At 38.6% G+C, this 17,545-nt stretch overlaps 1 protein-coding gene across 7 annotated transcripts in view; it reads left to right on the top strand.

The window, feature by feature from the left end:
* The window catches only part of Slc16a12 (solute carrier family 16 member 12), an 81,039-nt gene that overhangs the window by 49,449 nt on the left and 14,045 nt on the right, over positions 1-17,545 (top strand). For all 7 annotated transcript variants that reach the window (XM_078038506.1, XM_078038481.1, XM_078038487.1 and 4 more), the window contains 2 exons: positions 12,801-13,048; positions 16,998-17,101. In XM_078038506.1, the coding sequence (XP_077894632.1) occupies positions 12,986-13,048; positions 16,998-17,101 (167 nt within the window). In that variant the 5' untranslated portion in view covers positions 12,801-12,985. The remainder of the gene's footprint in view (positions 1-12,800; positions 13,049-16,997; positions 17,102-17,545) is intronic.

The following is a 17,545-nucleotide window of genomic DNA, read 5'->3' on the forward strand; positions in this document are numbered from 1 at the left end:
GGATCGGGATGCTAGATGAGGCCTTGAGTCCTGGGTTGGGGAAGAATCATACATTTAATTCTTGGTAAGAGGTGGGTAATACAATGTCAAGAGACTGGGCAGGATGTTATCCTCCATGAATATCCACAGGGGTTTATAATCCACAACATTTAGCAAATATATATGCCAGGCACTGCTCTGTACGATGGGGACACAGTGTGGAAAACATAACAGGTATGGCCTCCAGCGTGAGGGAGCACAGAGGCCATGGAGAAACAGCAGTGTGCCTTGATGAAGAGCGCAAGTCTGAAGTCAGACCTGAGGTGGGATCTTGGTAGGACATTGCTTGCCTTATTTGTGAAGTGGAGATTAGAATACCTGCTTCATGGGGTTGGGATGAATGGAAGCTGGAATAACATTTATAGCAGTGAATTCAGAGCCTGGTGGCTTAAGTGCCCTAAATAGTAACTGTTGGTATCATTATTATTTTGTGACTTTGTCCCTGGCCTAGGAGTCAGAGATGAGCTCAAAGAGCTGGAGAACACTATGCTTCAGTGTGCTCCACTTAGAGACAAGCTGGTTGTGTTAAGTACTCTTCATCTTCTAGTTATAATGGATGTTTTTCTTGCTTTATGTCTGGAGATTAGTTTATTTTTTATGACTTGAGTGTGTGTGTGTGGGGGTTCCTCAGTGAAGGAAGAACTCTTTTTATTCATTTATTAGGCATTAATTAAGCTCTTACTGTGTACCAGGCTCTGTGTGAGTGTGTATAAGAGTGGTGTATGTGAGTGTGTGTGTGTGTTAGAGAGAGAGAGAGAGAGAGAGAGAGAGAGAGAGAGAGAGACAGACAGACAGACAGACAGACAGACAGACAGACATGCAGTTTGGGGGTGGTGGGGAGAATTGAGGGGGAAATATGTCTGAAGATAGTTTCTGTTCAGCGGAGTTAAAGAGTCTAGCAATAGAGATAGATCAAGGTAAGTAGATAACAATGATGTCCTTGGTAGTGCAAGAAGCAGGCATGGGCAAAGGTCTCTAAGAGCCTGGATATGGAAGATACCTGCTTTGAGGTGTGGATGCAGTTGAAACAGGAGTGATAGAAAAGTCAGATGGGGAAGTGGAGAAGGAAGGAATTTGAAGGTAAAAAGAACTGCTTGTAAAAGATATAAAGCCTGATATTTTTAGTGAGTTGCAAACAATTTATAATATCATAAGTAGGTGAGGGCAGATGTGGTGGGCTGGAAATGAGGTTGATATTTGGTAAAGGAGTGGTTGTGCATGTGGCTGAATATAGTTTCTACTGTGGACTTTGAGGACCAGGCAATGCGCTCAGTAGTTGCTGTCTGAGGACATTGAGTTTCCATGATCACAAATAGTGTTTTTGTTTCCTTCTTGCTACTACAGAGACAAGAGTGTCTACATAGGCAAGTTTCAAATGAGATTCCCTAAGGGCTACAAATAATGTATCCTGAAAGAATACTGCCCCACTGCAGAGAGTCCTTCCAGTAGGGAAGGGTCCATTTGGAAATCTCACAATTTTTGGTTGCTATAATAAATCTAAACTTTTTCATAAGCCTCCATTTTAAATGAAGGCAAAACTGGGGTGTTCGATTTGCAGTTTGTGTCTTAGGGAAACTGTCTATCCACAGATTATGAAGATCTTTCTCCTTTGTTTTCTTCTAGTAGTTTTATAGTTTTTGCTTTTATGTTTATATCTATGACCCACTTTAAGTTAGTTTTTGTGTATGTTGTGATATAAAACTCAAAATTCATTTTTTCCCACACAAACAAATGCACAGATCTATATCTGGGCTCTGTTCTGTTCCACTGATCTAATGTGCCAATATCTTACTATCTTGATTACTTTGGTTTTAGGGTAAGTATAGAAATCCATTGATATAAGTTTTTATCCTTTATTCTTGCTCTTAAAAATGACTTTGTTTTTTTCTAGGTCTTTTGCATTTTCATATAAATTTTAGAATCAGCTTGTAATTTTCTATTAAAAAGAGAATGTAGGTTGAGATTTCATCAAAACTGTCAGTCAACTTGAATAGATATGATATTTTCCAAGTTTTCTAATCCATGAACATGGTCTCTGTCTCTTAATCTCTCTCTCCCTCCCCCCCCTTCTCTTTCCTTCATAAATTTATCTCATTGCTGTTTTGTAGTTTTTAGTCTACTACAAAACAGCAATAATAACTAATGTACATATTAAGTAATGTACATATTATGTTAAATTTATTCCCAGGCATTTCATATTTTTCATGCTACTACAAAGTGATATTTCAAATTCTAATTTTATAATTGTTTACCACTAATACAGAAAAATGCAACTGACTATAAGAGGAAAAAAATCACAAATTTCATTTAACCACGATTAATAGCTATGCGTTTCAAAATATATCACTAAGTAATGAACAGACAATCACATAATGGCAGAAAATACCTACAGTACATACACCTACAAAGGATTTGTATGTAGAATATAATAAATTATTTAATCTCAACAATAAAAAGATAATCCAATAAAATATGGGCATAATGTCTGAATAGACATTCATAAAAGAAGATTTATGGATAATTAATGATTATGTGAAAAATGGTTGACACCATTAGTCATCAGGCAAGTACAAATTAAAACTGTAATGAGATACCATTATCTACTAAGTATTGTTCAGGTTTTGGGGCAACTGGAACTCTAGTAAGTTACTAGTAATATCATATAACCACCTTAAAAAATATTTGGCATGTTCTCTAAAGTTAAATATACACTTACCATATGACTCAGCACTTTCATTCCTTGATGTTTACTCAAGAGAATAAACATATGTCCATAAAAAGGCTTGTGTATAGATGATCACAGAAGTTTTTTCATAATGGTTTAAAACTGGAAGCAATGCTAATGTTCGTCAACAGATGAATGAATAAACAAACTGTAGTACATCCATAACACAGACTACTATATTCAGTATTAAAAAAGGAACTAACTAGATACAACAAACTGGATGAATCTCAGAATATCATCAGGAGGGAAAAGGGTGATAACTCTGGTAGAGCCTGTGTTCAGCACATGCTAGGCTGTGGGTAGCCAATCCCTAGCATGTGTGTGGACACACACACACACACACACATACACACACACAATCAGCAAAAGAAGTCAGAAACAAAATAGCCCACATCATGTGATTCCATTTTCATAAAATTCTTGGCAGATAAGACTAATCCATATTAACAGAAAGCAAACCAGTGGTAGCCTGGTCCTGGGATTGGTAAGGACCGATGGCAAGGAAGCCTGATGGAGCATTTGTGGGTGATGAAAATGTTCAGTCTTGATTGTGGTGGTTGATGTCACAAGAGTGTATTACATTTGTCAAATGTATTGAAATGTAATTTTAAAATAGTGTGTTTTGTTGTATATCAACTGTGCCTCGATTTTAAAAGTTTTTAGCCGTCTTTACAAATTTAATCTTTTTCAGCTAAGCACAGTCTTTTCTGCAGATTACTTAGTCAAATCCAAGGTTAATCTCCTTATGAGCATTGTTTCTCCCCTCTCGGGCTTCCCCCTTTAGAAGTGTCTGGTCTGGGGACAGCACATGCAGCCCTGTGGCAATGGCAGAGATGGTGGTTGTCATACAGGTTGCTGGTTATTCACTAAGATCTCATCAGCCTGTGCAGAATTCCCCCTCGTATTGGTCAGTGGGACCCCTGCTAATCTCCTGGACCTCGTAATACAGTGAAACTCATCTTGCTGGTGTCCAGGTGTTGACTTCCATCTTCAGGGTGTGTTGTGCTGAATTGTCTGCTGTTGGCGCAACCTGTGGTTTGTACTTTCTGTATGAAAGTACTTTCCTCAGGGCCTGGAAAAATCCTCCAGCTTTCTTGCTAAGTTCTTCTTAAGGACCAGCTGTCATTCCCACTGGGCCTACTTTACTTGCCGGAAAGTCACTTTCCCTTTTGCCACAGCCCTCTCAGCTCTTAGTCATCTTCTGTGTCTCCACTGAGAACATGGGAGAAATGTCTTCATCAGTGGCTCCGTGAAGCTGCATCTTCCCACGTGACCTCCTTGGGACAGCTTCTCCATCAACAGGCGAGCTTGGGAGCACTCTCTTCACTGTACCACATACCTGCCCTGGTCAGACTCAGGGAGTGAAAGATGTGTCCCTGGGAAACTTGGGCAGGTCATCACTCTTTCTTTAAAACAAAAGCAAAAACAAAAACAAAAACACCACATTAAAAAAAAAAAGACCAAAAAAAAAAAAAAGCCTTTCCCTTTCTTCCCAGAATGGGCTTCTACTTTCCTTTCTGCACGGTGAGCACTTCCCTACAACACAATCTATGGTTCCTTGCCTTGCAGAACTAACCTCATTCCCTATAGCTGCAAGTTCCTTGTCATAGCCTTAATGACTAAAGAGGCAAGAGGCAGTACAGGGTTTTGTTTTGTTTTGATTTGTTAGTACAGGAATTTTTAGAAATGCCATAAAAAAGGAACAGACCGGTAAACTTCACTGTTCTTCAGTGATAACAGAGAGCAAAGCCAATTTGATTGACTGGGAGTGCTTTTTCTACCAGATGACCTCAATGACAGGGAAGGTTCACTGGATTATCAGCCACCTGGGTTGGGGTGGTGGGTGACACCAGCAATTCAGCAGCCTGATGAATCAGGAAAGAGCAGCAGAGAGGAAGTGACTCACATAGCATCTTACCAAGGAGTAGGGTCACTTGGACCCAGCCATATTGATTTCCACTCTGGGTGTTTTCCTGTCATACCCCTTTACCTCTTTTGTGGCTCAAACTGATTCATAAAGGAAAAGTACAGCGAAAGGTTAAGAGGCTGGAAATAGAAGGGATTGGGGAAGGAAGTCCCTTGTTGGAAGCCTTCCAAAAACAAGTGGATCCAGGTCCACTCTTTCCTTTTACCTAACTGCTTACTGAATGATGTAAGAAGTTTGTAGGTTTTCTACTGAGAAAGGGGATCGCTTTGGAAAAATTCACTGAGGGCAACATGAAAGAGTTTCCCCACAAATGGAGTGTTTTACAGGAGGGTTATTGAGTGTTAGCAAGAATTCTTTAGGAATGACTAGATCTTTTTTTTAAAATAAGAAGGAAAAAGTAAAATGAGACTACATCCCAATTTGTACTATAAGGAATAACCTTTGTAGAGCAACAGAGTAAACAGTATTTTGTTGTTGTTGCTTCAGAAATTTTTTCTGAAGCCAAAATAAGAATCAGAATGCAATTACTTTTTAGTGATTAGTGTCAAAATACAATAAATTGGATGTTCATTAGTAAAATGAAGAACTGTTTGATGGTAAATGCTCCCATAATTTGCAATTTTAAGTACACTACTAACTCAGAGTAGCCTTTCCTAATGTATTTGTCTAATATCAGGTGGGTTAATTATTTACAAGGATGCCCAGGTCAATGTTGCAGGGAGACTGTCAGGCTGCTTCCAAGTCTCTAGGAACTGAGATTCACCTTGTCTAACCTGCACATTTCTTCAGAATACATACAAATCTGCTAGACATTTTTTAAATATTTATTTTTTAGGTGTAGATGGACACAACACAATACCTTTATTTTTATGTGGTGCTGAGGATCGAACCTGGGTTCCGCCCGTGCTAGGCAAATGCTCTACAGGTGAGCCACAATCTCAGCCCCATCTGCTGGACATTTTTGAGAGAAACTCACTTGGGCTGTTTTGTGAGCAGCAGTCTACCCTTGTGCCAACCCTGCAGGCTGCCCCTTCTTCCTTTTGTTGTGATGGCCCATATGAATAGGCACTGAAGCTTTAGCATAGCTTGGACATCTTGTAGACAGAAATCTTAAGTGTAGATGGACCCATGCACCCTCAAAGCCAGCCAGAGCTACTTGTTGGCCTCTATGCTCAGATGCAGTGTTGTCAGGAGAGGCCCTTCCCTTCCCTGAGCTTTGGTTTCACCATTGTGAAAATAGCGTCATCTGTGAGGGTTGTGAGGCTCAAGGGTGAGTATTCACAGGCAACTGTGAGTTGCAGTTCAGCACACACATGTGTTCAGGGAGGACGTCGCCTGCTCTGTGGCTTCACCTAGGTCGACGCTGCCTTATAACAGTCCTTTGTTCATCATGCTGTTGCTATAGCAACACTGGAATTGTTACTTAAAATTTTTGTTTGCATTTGTCCAATTGTAATTTTTGAGATTTCCTCATAAATCAGTTCTTATAATTGTGAGGATGCCAAAGAGGGAGTAGTCCATCAAAACAAATGAAAAGAGACACATTTGGGGTTAGCAGAGGCAGAATATAATGCTTAATATTCTTGTAAAGAAAGGAAACATTCTATTTCATCAGGAGCTTGGTGTTCACTGTGTGTCATTTATTGAGTAATAACTTGTTTTCAATATGAAGTATCAACAAATGGTATGGTTATTTTTAGTCTTCGAGAAGCCATATAAAAGAGATTTTTGTACTCACATTTTATACTATAGTGGACCTGAAATAATTATTCAAGAAAATTGGGGGTTATTTTACAATTGTATACACACACACACACACACACACACACATGCATGCATGCATGCATGCGCGCACACACACATACTTAATACAGTTTTGAAGATTAATAATAACTTAATCATGCCAGTCCAACTATATTCAAACTATATTCATCTTTGCGTATTCTTGTTTTGTTTTGTACCAGGGATTGAACCCATGGGTACTTTGCCACTTAGCTACATCCCCAGCCCTTTTTAATTTTTGAGATAGGATCTCACTAAATTGCTTAGGGCCTTGCTAAGTTACTGATGCTCGCCTTGAACTGGTGATCCTCCTGCCTCAGCCACTGGAGTCTCTGGGATTACAGGCGTGTGCCACCACGCAGGGCTCCTCTTTGCATAATCTTGCATACAATTTCTACATAAATTTCACCTCGCTTCCCCCAGAAGGTATATACACTTTCAGAATATTCTTGCTTTCATGTTGCATCATAAAGGCTTTCCATATTGGAATATTATCTTCTTGTTTGTAAGTTTAAAGGATTACATAGTATTCCATTTATTTACTGGATCGTAATTCTCTAAACACTTTCCATTTGTTGAGCATTTAAATTGTTTTTGTGTTATGTATTATTCATAAAGCAATTCTAATGTTTTTGCTCTTAGTGTTTGCTTCCCTAAAATTGTTTTCTCAGAATCATTTTGCAGAAATAGAATTGCAGTTCAATGAATATGAATCATTTTCTGATTCTTGATCCACAACACTACACTGCTCTCCGGGTCTGTCGCATGGCACTGTTTCAGTGTTTAATAACAATCGGCAGTGCCACTGAAGGTGGTTCTCATACAGTACATTTATGGGTAGGTAGATTTACCCTTCCACTGGAAAACAGCTTAGTGTAGGAGGTTATTTAAATGGAAAACCTGAGACTAGGACCAAACCAATGCAGAGGTTTCTTTCTTTTTAAAATATTTTTTAGTTTCAATGACCTTAATTTTATTTACATGCAGTGCTGAGAATCAAACCCAGTGCTTCACACATGTTAGGCAAGCACTCTACCACTGAGCCACAACCCCAGCCCTTAATGCAGTGGTTTCTAAGCTTTGACTTTTTGACTGTAAAATTAATCCTATCATTTCATGACACACTGAAGCTAGCTGCATTGGCTTAACTGATTGTTTATTCCATTATTTGCATTTGTATGCAGGTGTAAGCCAAATCTTGAATGCTGACCCTATTGGAACTGAAAAAGAGAGAGAGAGCATGCTAGATATAAAGCGTACTATAAATGTGATTCACATATGACTGTTTAAAAAGCTTTGATTTATGCCAACATGATACAGGCAGAAGTTGAAAACTGTATTGCCTTCGGGGTCCTGAAGAGTTGTCCATGAGTAAAATAGCATGGGGTTGGACAGTCTGGGCCATCAGGGACAGGTGAAGTGGGAATACAGATCTTACCTGAATTGGGACACTACCACTTGGTCCCAGCTGATGACTTTTATAAAAAGTGTTTAATTAGTGCATTATAGTTATACATGAAAGCGGGGTGGGGTTCATCTGGGCATGTCCACAAAGGCATGTAAGAGAGTTTGCTCCATTTCGGTCCTCAGGGCTTCCCCTTTCCCTTCACTCCTTGCAACATAGAAACTTTAGTGCTTCTATTTTTTTTTTTTTTTTTAGGAGTATTTGGATGTTTGGATCTTTAGGTTTTAGATAAATCTTCTGATATGTACATGTAGTAGTTAATATAGTCATTGACATTTTTACTAATTAGTAAATGTCATTCCGGATGCAACAAAAATGCCCTAACGTTCAATTTGGTCACTGCTGCCAGTTTGAGATTGCTTTCATTTGACTCTAACTGCAATCCAGTGAAGCAGGCAGAAGAGGGTATTTTTTGTTACAAACAAGGAAGCTGAGGCCCAGAACTGATTGTCCCACCGTTTGTGCACTGCCTGTCCCCTGGTGACGTAAGCTTCATGAAGCCATTTCCTTCACTGCTCACAACCCAGCTCCTGGAATCGTTTCTGGAGCATGTGGACACTTGGAGAAATATCGATTGAATGAATGAATGATGAACAAATGAAGTTAAGTCACACGTCAAACAATGTCTACATTTCTGTGCCAAATATTCCTCATTCTTTATCTCATTTTAATTTGACAACATTTTGAGAGAGTTAATAATATTATGTTGTAGTAGAGTAAGCTGACGCTCAAGTAAGTTGCCCTGATTCATGCATTTTAGAAGTAGAGACTTCAGGCCAGAACCCAGATCCTTCTTGGATTGCTGATTCCTTTCTCTATCCTACTCTTATCTATCTTACAATATCAATATCACAACTCTGCCACATGGTTGTAATATTGATATTGTCCACCCTATTCTCCCAAACCCGGACATTTTATTTTGCATCGCCTCTTCCTATGCTGCATGTGGGGGAAATACAGAGGTGATCAAAGTATTATTCTATGAATTACCTGGTTTATTGCCATACAAAGAAAATGTTTGCTTAGGTTCATAATGCTTAAGGAGGAGGAGAATAATGGGAACAGTCTCACAGGGAGTACATTAGATGTACATTAAGCACATAGTAAGTGAGTTCCAAATTTATTGAAGTCCAGTTACTCAGAAGCAGACCTCTGTAGAAAGGAAAATGTAACTAAAGTTTGAGGTGTATCTTTATACAAGCAGTTTTTGGAGGAACTGGCTCTACCATTGCAGCAGAAATCTGCAGTGTCACATGAGGTGCCCTGGTGCTTGAGGGTGGTGCCGGTGTTGGTGGGCAAGTGAGTGTTCAAAGCTTGGAAGCCAACATAGTGTCACCCTGTTACAGCCTGAGTTCTCAAGGCTTTGGAGAAGCAGCCAGTGGAGTGTAGTTCTGCCGTGGCCTAAGTTCTTAAAGTGGCAGTCAAACCCTTGAGATTATATATATCTTGAAGTTCTGTAGTTGCTATGGTTTGGATCTTGAGTGTTGTGCAAAGGTCCACATGTTAAAGGCTTGGTTCCCAGCTTGTGGTGTTACTGGGAGAGTCCTTTAAGAAGTAGGTCCTAGTGGAAAGTTTTCAGATTGTTGGGAACATACACTGGAAGGGGATCGTGGGACTCTGGTCTCTTTGTCTGTTTTGCTCCATGGCCATGAAGCAAAGGGTTTGGCTCTGCTACACACTCCTACCATGATGTGCTATATTGTTTTAGGCCCCCCAGGCCGAATACAATGTATTTGCCCAGTCATGAATTGGAAACTCCGAAACTGTGAGTCAAAATAAACCTTTTCTCATTATAAATTTATTATGTCAGGAATTTGTTATAGTGATAGAAAGCTGAAAAACATAGTAATTGAGGTTAATAACTCACACATGGGGGTCTGATGAGGTTTAACGTAACATTTCTGAAGGAATAGGGAGTTTGCTCCCACATATGAGGGTCTGATAAGATGTTGTATTCTTAAACAAAACATCAAAACAAAAAAATGCAAACTCCAAAAGAAAAACGTTATATAATAAAGTATGTATTTGGAATCATTTCAAATCAACATAACACCCTAGAACAACGGCCTACACACTTTCTCTGTGAAAGGCCAGATATTAAATGTTTTAGATTTTGTGAGTCACACATTCTCCATTGCAAGTATTTAAGCTACCCAAGACAAATGTACATAAGTGTGTATGGCTGGGTTCCAGGAGCCACATTTTTCTTGAGGGCTATAGTTTTTCAGTTTCTGTCCTAGAAGACAGGGAAATTACCCACTCAACTGGGTAAGTTCCTAGATCAGAATAGAGGTTTAAATTCTGTCTTAGTTATTTATCTTTACTTAATGATTCTTAGAAATGTTTACTGCTGTTGCACCTTATGTTACTCTGAGGTTGCAATGTATTTAAGTATTTAAGCTACCCAAGACAAATGTACATAAGTGTGTATGGCTGGTTCCAGGAGCCATAAATGCACAACTAGAACAACTAGTTCTCTGGTAGGATATAAAGGCTTTGATGAGTAGTTTGCCAATTTATGATTTCCATGGTATAAATATTATTGTTATGGCCAATTTCAACTCATCAAGATGACTGAACACAGCATGGAGAGGACATGCAGTTGAGGCTGGCTCTGGAACCTTAGTGTCTGAGGGACTAGACCAGTTTGGATTCTTCTGGAAGAAGTAACAAAAATTCCAACTAGTTATAACAATAAGTAAAATGTACTGTTATTTAATAAGCTAGAGCGAGTGGCTCCAGAAGTAGTTAACTTAGCAGCTCAGGGACATCACTGAGGTCCCAGTTCTTTTAATTGTTCTGCCCTGCTGGCCTTGGCTTATTGACTCTGTCCCTGGGCTAGCTTCCTTCATGGTTAAGGGATGGCTGTTGTAGTCCCAGGTATCAGGTCCAGATTCAGAATGCTTACAGGATGAAGAAGGGCTTGTTTCTTTCCTGTGTCTTAAGAACAAGGAAACATTTCCTGGAGGATTTCCCCCAAAGCCCATTGGCTAGAATTGCTGTACATTTCATCTCTTGTCACTCACTGACAGAGGGAGGAAGATCAGCCACAACCCATTCCCAGAAACAGGGAATTGGATCAGCATTCCCTGAAGCATGTGGCCACTGGAAAGAGCTAGTAAATACCTACCTGAGCAAAACCAGGGACAGGATAGAATGGAGAATGGGTAAACTATGGATTTTGAGTGGGCAGCCAACTGCCTGCTATAGTAGTCTGTGTTTGTGAAAACTATGAATATAGTAGCTCTTTTAAGTTAGTCTTATCTCTGAGTGTTTGAGGGAAAAAAGTAATAGGCTATTAAAGCTACTTATCTGCAGCACAGATTTATATTTTGGAGGGATGGATCCTGAAGCTCCAGAGTGTTAGAAATTCCTTTAAAGGACTGGTTTTGCTTTGAATTTGGAGATAATTCCATGGCTGATGAAGCCAGTGATCTACAGACACCTTTCAGGGAATTAGCAATGGTACCATTTTAAAAAAAATGCATTTATAGCTGCCTCAGCCTGCATTTTATGTCATCCTTTGAGTGTGTCATCAGCAAGAGTTGTATGTGTAGGATCAGGCAAAAATGTTTATGAATTTCTACCACTGAATAAGGACATGTGATGGAAAACTGTGCTGGGCATGGGTTAGGAATAGTGGCTTATAATCAGACCGGTTCATGTCCCACTTCTGCTGCTTAATAGTGATAATAGTAATTGGGAAAATTAAGCTCTCTAGCCTGAGTTTCTTACCTACTTTCTTTGGGTTGTTATAAGCGTTAACTTTTGGTTATTCTGTCTCTGAGGCTGTGGAATAGCATTTTGGCTTATGGAAAGTATTCTATAAATGGTAGCTCTATATCATTGTTTTCACAAGCCCCGACACTGGTATTTTTAATTAAACCTATTAATCCCTAGGCCAGTTATTAATATTATTATTTCCAATAATGATTTTTATTTTCTTTAATCAGTAGGTTTAGTATCAATATTGGTCTTCCAATATTTTTGATGAATCTGTAATACTTTTCAGCTGTCTACTTGCTCTCCTTTGTCAGCCTTCCCACAGTCACAGGATGGCTAATAAGATAAAGAGGAGGCACCTGGCTTCAGAGTGAGCCATCTTGAGTGGTGTATGTGGAATTACCGTTGCTGCCTCTGCTTCACTACCTGTGCTCTGTATTTGCTCACAGAATTCACTGGCAAACAGTTTGTTCCAGTGGCTTCAAAGATGTACTCATGCAAAATTCTGTTGTGAGCCATTTTCTTATATTAACACATCACATAGCTTATTATGCAGTTTGGTTTGCCTATAATTTACCAGGTGGTACATAGTCTATGTTCACCTGATAATGCACACTTTGTCATGCTTGAAACAATCTTTCATTTAATCAATGTTAATACTTCTACTTGCAATCATAATGAAATTGTATCAACAAGTGAGTTATTTGCTCCATCCACTAAAAAAAAAATGTACCTGTCAAAACTCTTATTTTGCCTCTTAAAAATTTTGTCCTTAACTATAGTTAAAGAGGCTGAAGAGTGCCTTAAGGAACTTCCTTGCATTTTCTATGGGGCCAGAATCCAGGCACAGCTTAGTGGGGTCTTTCCCCAAGGCCTCACAAAGCTTCAGCCAAGGTGTCAGCTAGTCTATGTTCTTAACTAGGGAAAAATCAGCTTCCAAGTTCACTTGGGATGTTAGCAAAAATAAAAACAACAAGTGGCTGTCCATGGGCAGTAGGCAACATGGTAGCAGGTTTCTACCAGGCCAGTGGGAAGGCCAGGGTACAAACAGGAAAGTAACAATCACTTCTTACCAAATGAAAAAACCCACCTTTGGACAGGGCAATAAAATACAAATATGTCCCCATTTTTATTTGTAGATGGCCAGTAACCCATGTGCCAGGTAGCATTCTATGCCGACCTTGAATAACAACAGGAAGCCACTGAGCAGCAAACTCTTCGGAGATCATAAATTGCTGTTGGAATAACTTAGAAAAGAAGAAAAAGGAATTGGAACTATGGCAAAAGTAAATAGACCTGGGTCTACCTCCCCTCCAGATGGAGGATGGGGCTGGATGATCGTGGCTGGCTGTTTCCTTGTTACCATCTGCACCCGGGCGGTCACCAGGTAAGTGGAGATTTTCTTCTTTTCTTCTCTTTCTTTCTTTCTTTCTTTCTTTCTTTCTTTCTTTCTTTCTTTCTTTCTTTCTTTCTTTCTTTCTTTCTTTCTTTTCTCTCTCTCTCTCTCTCTCTCTCTCTCTCTCTCTCTCTCTCTCTCTCTCCCTCCCTCCCTCCCTCCCTCCCTCCCTCCATCTCTCCCTCCCTTCCTTCCTTCCTTCCTTCCTTCCCTGCCCAGGCTGATCTTGAACTCCTGGATTCAAGAGATTCTCCTACCTCACCCTCTCAAATACTGGGACAACAGCTATCATCTCTGCCTGGGATTTTATTCTTAGTTTGTTAAGAAGACCTGGTTTGTCTTTTCTTCTAAATATGCTTCATTCTATTTCTGAAACTATCATTGTGAAAGTGTGTGTGTGTGTGTGTGTGTGTGTGTATTTCCTTTGCACAGATTTTTTTTTCTTTGCAAGTTCTGATATTCAAGAGTTTGGGAGAGTGGTCTCTTCTATAATATCTGATATGTGTTAGAATATTTAGGAGTGTTAGGATATTTTTAGACCAAAAGTAATGGCACATCAGCATTCATTTTCATCAGCAGCTCTAGAAGATGTTAAAGTATATGATATATTTCTTTTTGCCCTCTATCTTCCTTTATCATTAATATGAAATATTTAAATATGAGATAATATGGGACATGTCTAGATTTGCACATTAGAGGAGGAATTTGTTCCAAGGTATTTTCAAAATGAAATTACTATTCTAGATTTTAAAGAATTGATAAATTCACACCCAAGAAGCTAAGATAATATCTGATATGTGTTAGAATATATAAGCTGACATGGTTTCAGAAATGTGCAAGATGATTTCTGCAAGTTCATTTTTCCAGAATTTTCTTATCTGTCATATTCATGATAAATGTTACTTAAGATAAATCTTAATCATTAAGATTTAATAGTGGAAGTGGAAAGCTAATTGGGTGTGTGGTTCCTAATTCATAAATCAAAAAGCACTATGACAAGAGATCATAATGATATAATATGTGTCTTTGAATCTAGGGATGAGGAAAAAGAATGCTAAGTGACAAAAAGTGTGGTTATAATGCTTACAGTAAATTTGTGAGCATAGCATATGGAGTTACTCTTATGCAGGGTTAGAAACTACATTCACCCCTGAAAGAAAAAGCATGTAACTTGGGAACCCTTTGGTTCAACAGGTACTGAGTCCTTTGAATCTCACAACCTGGAATTCTGATTTTTTAAATTTCATTTTACATTTTGGCTGCAATGATAGAGGCTGAGTTTGAGGTTGAAGAAGGGGAACAACATAAATACAGGAATTCTCTCATTCTCATTTGCTCATTTCTTTCTCTCTCTCTCTAAAAGTATGGTGTTTGCTTTGCTTAAGTTAGATGGGTATACATTGCAACTCATTTCATTTCATTTTTATTTGGAATAAATACTTGAGATCTGCATATGTTAACTCTTTCCTATCAGGTGCTTTTTCCTCCCCAATAGTACTCTGCTTCTTCTCTGGCAACACATTTTTGACAGTAGAAGAAAGTCATTTGCAGTAATAACTTTATGTGAAGGCACCATCAATAAAGGCATGAACCCCCCCCCCCCAAAGTGTCCTGTCATAGTGCCAAGGGGACAATTTTCTCCAAATTCCTCTTACAGAGACCTTCTACCCTGTGTCCTATTGGTAATTGGCCATAGATAATATTATCCCCAATCCATGTAGAAACAACTACACATTGAGATTTTTAGATTATAATTTTGTTTCAACTTCAGTTGGTACCAATCCCACCAATATGCACCATATATTTATTGAGGATGAGGCTCTGTGCTAGGTGCTTCCAAAATCCCAGAGATGTTGGTAAACTCAGACATATATAAAATAAAAATAAAAATGTGCTTAAGTAAAAATGAAATGTAAAATAATACTGAAAGATAAGTTCTGAGCTGTAAGTTCAGAGCAGGCTTTCTAGAGAAGTTGGCTTTGGAGTTTGGTCTCAAAGAATGAGAAGTATTTGGCCCAGCAGAAATGGCAGACAAAGATGTTTCAAGCCACATCAGTGCCATGCACTTCACCTGTCACTCATTTGGTGGCCATGGAGAACAGATTCCCTTCCTGAACTACCAAAGATTGAGCCAAAAATCAGAAAAGAAGTTTGCATTTGGTAAAAAAGAGAGGTTATCAGGATATATAGAGAGGAGGATGCCTGAGCTGAATGAGGCTAAATGACAAAAGTGTGACAGTGTGGCCAACATTGGACTCTAAATATCCTGAACCAGGAAGCAGCCATGAGAACTGGCAAGGGAAACAAGTAGGTAATCCAAGTGTGATTCATTCAGTCAGAGAATCAGTGCCTATTGGGAAAACAACTTTTTAAAAAAAATTTTAAAATTTACTTAAAACCTAAATATCATGCAATCCAAATTTTAAAAATTTGGAAATATATAAAATAAAATGTCTTTTTCTCCTCACTTTCCAAATCACAGTTTCATTGCCTAAAGCTAACCTCATCAATAGTTTCTTAAGGTTGGCCCAAAAATAAGACAAAACAAACAAAATCTCCCAACCTTATGTGAACATGGAATGCATGTCCTTTTCATTTATATCAAATGGGATCATATTATATACACTGTTTCGTGCTTTCCCCCCTCACTTAGTAATATCTCTTAGAAATCTTTTTGTATTAGCACACATGGCTGTACCTCACTGAATAATAGCTGCTTACAATTCCACCATATGAATGTATCCATAATTATTTAACACATTTTTATTGATTGAGCATTTATATTGTTTTTCTGGTTTTGCTGTTAAAAAAAAGTGTTGCAATATATGACCTAAGCCAAACTGAACAGACACTTAACAAAGAAGAAACACACATGATCAACAAATATAGGAAAAAATGTCCAACCTCTCTGGCAATTAAAGAAATGCAAATCAAAACTACACTGAGATTCCATCTCACTCCAGTTAGAATGGTAATCAGTACATACAGATCAGAACCATCATTTTAATACTTAATAATACAGTATTTAATTTATATGCCATAATCTGTTTAACCAGTCCTTCTTTGATGAACAGTTAGTTTGGTTACAGTATTTGGTAACAATAAATAGTTCTCCAAAATATATCCTTTTATGTATATCTATTATTATTATCATCATTATGATCTGATTATTACCTTTGTATGAATCCTAGAAGTGAAACTGCTGGTTTTTGTTTTTTTGTTTTACAATATCTTTATTTAATTTACTTATTTATATATGTGGTGTTGAGGATCCAACTCAGGGCCTTGCACGTGCTAGGCAAGTGCTCTACCGCTGAGCCACAACCCAGCCCCCTGGGTTTTGTTTTTATAAATTGCTTTTTATTTTTAAAATTTTAAGTTGTTTAATCACCTTTTAGAGTTATGGATAGTTGGGCCTGCTGGCACACACCTGTAATTCTGGATATTCCAGAGGCTGGGGCAAGAGCACCACAAGTTTGAGGCCAGCCTGGGCAACTTAGTGAGACCCTATCTCAAAATTTTAAAAAGGGGTAGGGCTGGGGATGTAGCTCAGTAATTAAGCACCTTTGGGTCTGGTCCCCTGTACCAAAAACAGGAAGCAAACAAACAAACAAAGAAGCAGCAGCAGCAGCAGTAGATGTTAACACAGTATTAAGATGAATGATGTTATTCTTGGCCTGCTGTCTTTTCTATAAATCCTTCTCTAGAGCAAGGGTCTTCACATCTACTTGTCTTCAGGAGTCCCTCTGTGGGTTGAATGCTTGTTGTTCTAGTTCTCCAGAATGACCCAAATGGTTCACGTCTGAATTCCTACTTGCTATTCCTCAGTCAGTAAAACTCTTGGAAATTGAAAAAACTGATTGAATCAAAACTTTAAAGTTCTGGGTCAATTCCATGTTTATTTGCTTTTTGTATAATATGCCTGCCTTGTATTTTTCAGATGTATCTCAATTTTTTTTGTGGAGTTCCAGACATATTTTGCTCAGGATTATGCACAAACAGCATGGATCCATTCCATTGTAGACTGTGTGACTATGCTTTGTGGTGAGTATCACATATTGGGATAGACAATTCCCAGATACCCTTGAACTGTCATGCCCATGACCTCTGACCAGATTAGAGAAAATGACTTTGATTACCAGTTTTTCTAAGTGTAAGGAATATGTTAAAAATTGTACCTTGAGATAGAGTCTCATTAAAGTTTCCCAGGTTGGCCTTGAACTTGTGATGCTCTTGCCCCAGCCTCTGGAGTACCTGGAATTACAGGTGTGTGTTAGCAGCTCCCTACCCACCCACCCCCAGCCTCCACCAAAAAAAAAAAAAAAAAGAAAGAAAAAAATGTTGGCTAAGACTATATTAAAATAAAAGATCAATCCTACCTATAGCCAACCTAACCAGACTTGCTTTTGGAATTAATAGTTTTGGCTGATGCTAGATGGGAGAAATAATTAATACACAGAAAAGGGCACATATCACCTGGTTCTTCCA

This window comes from Ictidomys tridecemlineatus, chromosome 1 (genome assembly GCF_052094955.1).
Source record: "Ictidomys tridecemlineatus isolate mIctTri1 chromosome 1, mIctTri1.hap1, whole genome shotgun sequence".
In the NCBI taxonomy this organism is placed as follows: domain Eukaryota; kingdom Metazoa; phylum Chordata; class Mammalia; order Rodentia; family Sciuridae; genus Ictidomys; species Ictidomys tridecemlineatus.